Source organism: Sinocyclocheilus anshuiensis, unplaced genomic scaffold (genome assembly GCF_001515605.1).
Source record: "Sinocyclocheilus anshuiensis isolate Anshui unplaced genomic scaffold, SAMN03320099.WGS_v1.1 scaffold853, whole genome shotgun sequence".
NCBI classification, from domain to species: domain Eukaryota; kingdom Metazoa; phylum Chordata; class Actinopteri; order Cypriniformes; family Cyprinidae; genus Sinocyclocheilus; species Sinocyclocheilus anshuiensis.
This window is the reverse complement of record NW_015558598.1, coordinates 240,518-246,989: the sequence shown is the minus strand read 5'-3', so window position 1 is coordinate 246,989 and position 6,472 is coordinate 240,518. Positions and strand designations below refer to the sequence as shown.

Here is a 6,472-nt window from a genome sequence, read left to right as displayed (position 1 = left end):
ACGGCTCAGTACGGCACGGCACGGTTCGGCTCAGCACGGTTTGCGTTTCCACTGCAGTTCAGTACCGCTTTAGAGTGGGCGGGATTATTCACATGTCGTTATAGTTGCACCGCCTCTATTGCCGCGACTCCTGAAAAACGTTTTTATTCCGAGTCGCCCCATCAGGCTCTCGCTGGATCCACTCCTCTGCTATCAACGAGAGGAACATCTGTACTTCCTCAACAGACAACGAAACAGCCACTTTTTTGGTTGTTAAAAAAGGTGCACTCGTTCAAAACGGTTGCGTTCGATCCTTCGCTGGCTGTGCTGATTTAAATCTAGCGGTTCTTTTGTGTTTGTGTCGCAAGTTCAGTGACGCAGGTAGTGACGATTCTCTCCGGCCAATCCGTGATCAGCAGAGTTTACACGTCACGTTTCGGTAACGGTACGGAGCCGTACCGAGCCGTACCGTGCCGTACCATGCAGTGGAAAAGCGCCATATGTGTGTTCAGCAGTGTTTAGTACCAGCACTCAGTGAAATGGGTGACTTGTCAGACGTCCAGAAAGGGCAAATCACAAGAGCCGGTTTAGCAGGAGCATCTGTAACCTTCACGGCCCAGTTGTTTGGTGTTTTAAGAGAAACATTCTTTAATAGCATGACTGCACAGACAAAGTATGTCAAGACTTCATCGGTAGTAGGACAAAACCGAAAGTGAATGATAGGGACCATCGAAGACTGAGAAGGGTTGTGTCCAAACAACACAGAACTACTGCTGCAAAGTGACAGATCCTGAAGATCCGGTTTCTACCAAGCGGCAACCTCCCGCTCTCTCTCGTGATGCCAACAAGGAAGTGACTTAAACTGTAATTCATCGACTGGCCGCTAGAGGCTGGCTGCAAAAGGGAGTCAATCCCATAGACTCCCCATGTTAAAATGCCCAACTTTACAGCAGAAAAAAACATGTTTACAGCCTGGTTCAAATAATGATTTTGGTCTATATAGCTAATTTTGCCCTTCATGACAACTGTGAGGGGGGTGAATTTTTTTTATAAGTCATCCGTTTAAATTATATTAAGCCTTAAAGTTCTGCATAATTAAGGGTGTGACCACTTGAGTGACAGGTAGATTGCCGCTGCTGTCACCACCATCGAGCTAGGTGGGCGTGGTTTCAGCAACCAGCTCCCGCCTCTTTGTCCATTTTCGATTATCCGGGAGTGACGCGCGGTGACACGCTGCCAAGATGGCGACGGCCGGCTCTGCCCACTGAGCTTCAAAAACCTCTTCAGGAACCTACGGGTGACATCACGGACACTACGTCCATGTTTTTATACAGTCTATGGTTTCTACAGAGAAATGCCAACATCTATGAAAGAGCTACAACTGCTAGAACCCCCCCGCCCCCTCAAAAGCCCTAATCACACAAAATAATTAAGGAGGATGTTGCATTTTATTCACTTGTCAAATAACCACACAACACGTGTTTTTTTTTTGTAAACCGAACTTTCCTTTTATTTAACCAAAGTGAAATGCCTGCAAACGCTTACAGACTGATTTTCTTCTGCAGCATTAACACCATTTCAAACTCTAAGCTAGTCATGACTATAAAAACGCTCTAGAAAACGGAACTATTCCATCATGACTTTACAGTATGACCCACCCTGGAAAGGCACTGAAGGAGTGTTAGCAACATAGGAGCAGAAACCGAAAAAGACAACGGAAATCGGCTGCAGGATGTCCTTTAGTAGCAGCTCAGCACCTAACAAGAGCTTCAAAAGTCTGAAGGCTGAATATGAAACCAGATAAAAGCAGCAGAGCAACATTCAGCTGCTCAGGTTGGGGAACATCTCAGTAAGGGTGGTCTGCTTCGCCCCCTTCTTCAAAGCAGGCGGGACGGTTGTAGAAGGAGAAGACGCAGGGCTCTTCACAGGGGGCGTTCCTACTGTTCCAGACAGTCTCTTTTCGGTTTTCTCGCTGTGTCCCGCGCTGTTCCTCGCAGTCGCCCGTGCACTGAAGCTCTTTCTCGTGTTGTCCTCGTCTGGGTTTGCGCTTGTGGAAGGCCGAGTGGGTTTTTGCCGGAGCAGATATCCATCAGCTGAACCCTTCTTGCGGTCCACAGAGTTTTCACGGTCCAGCTCCTTCTGGAGTTGCATGGCCAGTCTGCGGTCCTCCTCTTCCTGCTGCCAGCGGCTCCGTAAGGCCTCCTCGTGCCACACTACTTCAGACAGGAACGTGATGTCGGCTGAAGGAGACTCACAGGGCCTCTTAGTGAGCAGATCCGCTTCAGTCTGACGCTCCACCTCTGAACTCTTCCTTTTCAGTGAACTGCTGTTCGGACTGTTAAAAACAAAAGTGTGTTCTGAGCAGCTGGAGGTGGAGGGTTTCCCGCTGTAGTCCAGCACAGGTGTGCTCAGCTTGCTTGTGTCCTCCACAGATTGTGCTGAGAGGGGTTTTGGAGGGCTCAGAATGTTCTCCTGAAAAACAGGAAGACTTATAAACTTGTTTTGAAACTGGAAATTGTCCAGAAAGTATTTTATCTTCAACTAAGGCCCCATCCACAAGGAGACGCGTTTAGCTGTATACGCATAAATTTTGTATCGTGTAGGCGTTTCGTCCAGACGGATCCGACGTTTTGGGAGAGTGAAACCGTATACCGCGCACAAGGTTTATGCGCATAGTCCAAGTCTTCTTCTCCGTTTTTAGTGTATCTCTGTGGCAGAATTACAGCGCCACATGCTGGTCTGGCATCGTTTTGTGTTGGTTTCGTGTGGATGCAGATATTTCTTGAGACGAGGAGAAAAAAAAAGATCGGATAGGGAAAGCTCTGCCTTCGTGTGGACGTAGCCTAAACATGCATGAACTTTGCACATACACTACTCATTCAAAAGTGTGTGGCCATTTATTTATTTATTTTTTTAAGTTAATCATTTTTATTCGGCAAGGATGCATTAAGTTGATCAAAAGTGACAAACAATGTTATAAAAGATTTCTTTCAAATTCATTCATCAAAGAAATATTTAAAAAAATGATCATGGTTTTAAAAAAATAAATTACATTTTAAAATGTATTTAAAGAGAAATTTTTTATTTTAATTTGTAATAAATATTTCACAATATTATTGTTTTTACTGAATTTTTTATTCAAATGAATGCAGCCTTGGTGAGCAGAAGAGATGTCTCAATGTAATCCCAAAAGAAGAAAAAAAAATCTGTTCCTAAACATACATTTTTGTTTTTACATTTGTATGTCTATCTTTTTTTTGTTTGTTTGTTTTTTTTAACTATTTTTAGTTTGGTACAAAACAAAAAAATTGTAAAAATAATATTGTGATTTTACTTTATCCTTTTCTCCTGTAAACATGCATGTTGTTTCCCTAACATAATATAAAATCAATGTCAAGAAAACAAACAAAAAAACGTCATCAGTTTAAAAGAGATATTTATTTACAAACAAACAAGAAATACTTATATTAAAATAAAATAAAGCTACTGTTCCTCATGTAGTATGTATGGTCTCAAAGACATTTAGTTATGGATTTATTGAGTTTTTTTTTCTTTTAGAACTGATTGATTCTTCTATTCTTTTATTATCATATTATTTTAGTTGAATTCATTTGCAGTAATTTCATTTATAAAATGAGAAAGTCAAAGCACCTTATTAGCCATCAGAGAGGAGTCTGGGCTGCTGTCAGAACTGCTTGGCTGTTTATGAGGCACTGGACGCAAAAACCTGACATATAAGAGAATGAAGTGCATTAAAAAAAAACTCTTTCAGTACATTCAACAACAGCGAGGTGCGAAAGAATGACGAGTTACGTTACTGATATACTACTGGGGCTCTACAGCAGCTACTCACTTCTCAATGTCGCCCATGTTTGGTTTTGTCTTCTTCGCTGGTGTATTATCAGCAGGTTTGGCGGTCCATGATGTTTCAGAGACTGGTCCGGAATTCTGCACAAACAACACAAAACAGCATTACATCCTCTCTGATTACTGACAGGTCTGCAAAGAAAACTACAACCGCAGCAGCATTTGACTTTATCATCATGACTATGAATTTAAGACTTTCTACTCCGATTTAAGACATTTTTAGGCCTAAGTCTGTGGAAGTGAGTCTTTTTAAGACTCACAGAAAATGCGTCATTTGTTTTTTGAACATAAAAATGTATGTTTTGTTTAAGAACACATAAAATAAGACGCAACATGATGCAGAACGTATGCAGATTCAGCCTAAATAACGCTGTCACTTAGTAAGGGTTTGATAGTTTGGCATCCAGTTGTTTGGTGGTTACTGATTATCTCATTAGCATAAAACACAGCAACCTATTTATAGTTTGAAGGCCGAGCTTGTCAAATGCAGTCAGTGTGTGTAAACACTGAGAACATGGAATGAGAACTGATTATTTACTGTCTGTTGTCAGATTTTATTGGTGTTTTGACATGCTACTACAGAGAATGATGATAAAGAGTCATCTGCTGTGAAGTGTGAGCTCACCAGCTCTTGGCTCAGCAGTCTGGCCAGTTTCTCATCGTTCTCCAGCTGCTGCTCCTCCCGTCTCCTCCTCTCCTCCGCCATGCGCTCCTCCTCCTCAGCCAGCAGCCGCTGGATGTACTCCTCACTGGCTCTCCTCTCGGCTTCCTCTAGAGCTCGCTTCTCCTCCACCAGCTGTTCAAAACAGGAAATGAGATCATGACCCCTCACAACAACACAACATGAATAAAGTATGATTTTATTTGCTCTGATTGACAGTGTGCATACAATTAAAAAAATCCAAAGGAATAATTGGATTTTGAAGTCTTCAATTGTACACCACTGGTATCAGTTTTAGTTTCAGAATTCAGATCAGAAATGAATAGGCTACTTTATTTAGGAAAATATACATTAAATTGATCAAAAGTGACCGCAAAGACATTTATAATCTTACAAAAGATTTATATTTTAAATAAATGCTGTTCTTTTGGAATTTTCTGTTGATCAAAGAATCCTGAAAAATAAAATGTATCACGGTTTCCACAAAAATATGAAGCATCACAACTGTTCTTTTTTAACATTAATAATAATCAGAAATATTTCTTGAGCAGTAAATCAGCATATTAGAATGATTTCTGAAGATCACGTGACACTGAAGACTGGAGTAATGATGCTGAAAATACAGCTTTGAACAGGAATAAATTACAGTTTAAAATTATTCAAACTAAAAACTGAAAGTAATTAAAATTGTAATAATATTTCACAATATTACTGTTTTACAGTGTTTTTAATCAAATAAATGCATCCTTGCATAAGAGACTTCTTTCAAAAACATTAAAAAAAAAAACTTAGACATTAAACCTTTAAATGGCATGATTACTATAAAAAATTCTGCAACTCAAATTTCCTTTCTAATCTCAAAAGACCATGTACTGAAATAAAGTTTCCATAATTGAAATACCATAAATGGAAATATGTTTATTCAGGATTATTTAAAGGTACATCAGCAAAACACAAACAAACAAATAAAACCAGTAACAAAATTATAATAAAAAAGTATAATAATAACAATAATAGTAAATTAATTAATAAAAGTGTTTAACTGCAATTATCTGCCTATGTAACTATAAATATTAAATGTGTGGAAACAAAAAAAAAAAAAGATTCAAAACTGATTTACACTTCAAAACTTATTTCAGATCTTTCAAAACGTCCACTGCAGCACAGTTTGTAATGTATGCAGCATTATGCAGGACTGGACACACAAACAAAAACTATTGTGTTACAACAATACGGCCTATGTAAGCATGGGACTGCACTCTGTAATAGTGTGCATTCAGTTAGGTGCAACTGCCCTTTCATTGGCTAAAAATCCAATGCATTTTAACTAGGGATGTTCATTTCGGTTATTTTTCCTAACCGACAACTGACGCTCGTTAACCGATTGTTAACCGTTAACTGACAAGATTATTTTAAATTAGAATTCAATTCAATTAGAAAGGATAAGTGTCTGTGGCCCGTTAAAAAATACTAACATTTGTTTCCCGGGGATTAATTTTTGTTTTTATTGTGAATGTACACAAATAAAGGCAAACTTTTTACAATTCCGATTATCTTTAGGACTAATAGGAGTAGTTTTTTCCACTATTAGAAGGAAAAAATGTAAGTGATTGCGCCGGCGCCGCACTAATAAATAATAATTTGGCATTCAAATACATCGCGAATACAGAAACATTTAATTTTGTGTGGAATGAGAGACCCAACGTTGGTTTCCGCTATGTTTACAGTGTTTATTATAATGTTTGTAAACATTTCGCGTCGGCATTAGGCCTATTTCTGAATGAAATAAAAAATGAGACTTTTACGCGACTTGTTTTTTCCCCCTAAAAAACAATTTTTTTATACGCGTAGCTAGGCCTGGGCGATAAAACGGTATCGATATTTACCGACGTTACACCCTCTTCGATAACGATAGAAAAAATGTTCGATATAGTGCACGATATAGGCACATGCTATGAGTGACGC

The 6,472-nt window shown here is 39.3% G+C and overlaps 1 protein-coding gene across 2 annotated transcripts in view; it reads right to left on the bottom strand.

Annotated features, from left to right (window-relative positions):
* Positions 1 to 1,470: 1,470 nt before the first annotated feature.
* The window catches only part of LOC107680097 (E3 ubiquitin-protein ligase RNF168-like), an 8,374-nt gene continuing 3,372 nt past the window's right edge, over positions 1,471 to 6,472 (bottom strand). Inside the window, exons 4-7 of one of the 2 annotated variants that reach the window (XM_016475862.1) lie at positions 4,472 to 4,642; positions 3,833 to 3,927; positions 3,631 to 3,706; positions 1,471 to 2,451 (exon numbers count right to left, since the gene is read on the bottom strand). In XM_016475862.1, coding sequence (XP_016331348.1) covers positions 1,801 to 2,451; positions 3,631 to 3,706; positions 3,833 to 3,927; positions 4,472 to 4,642 — 993 coding nt within the window. In that variant the 3' untranslated portion in view covers positions 1,471 to 1,800. The remainder of the gene's footprint in view (positions 2,452 to 3,630; positions 3,707 to 3,832; positions 3,928 to 4,471; positions 4,643 to 6,472) is intronic. The other variant, XM_016475861.1, reaches the window with a different exon arrangement.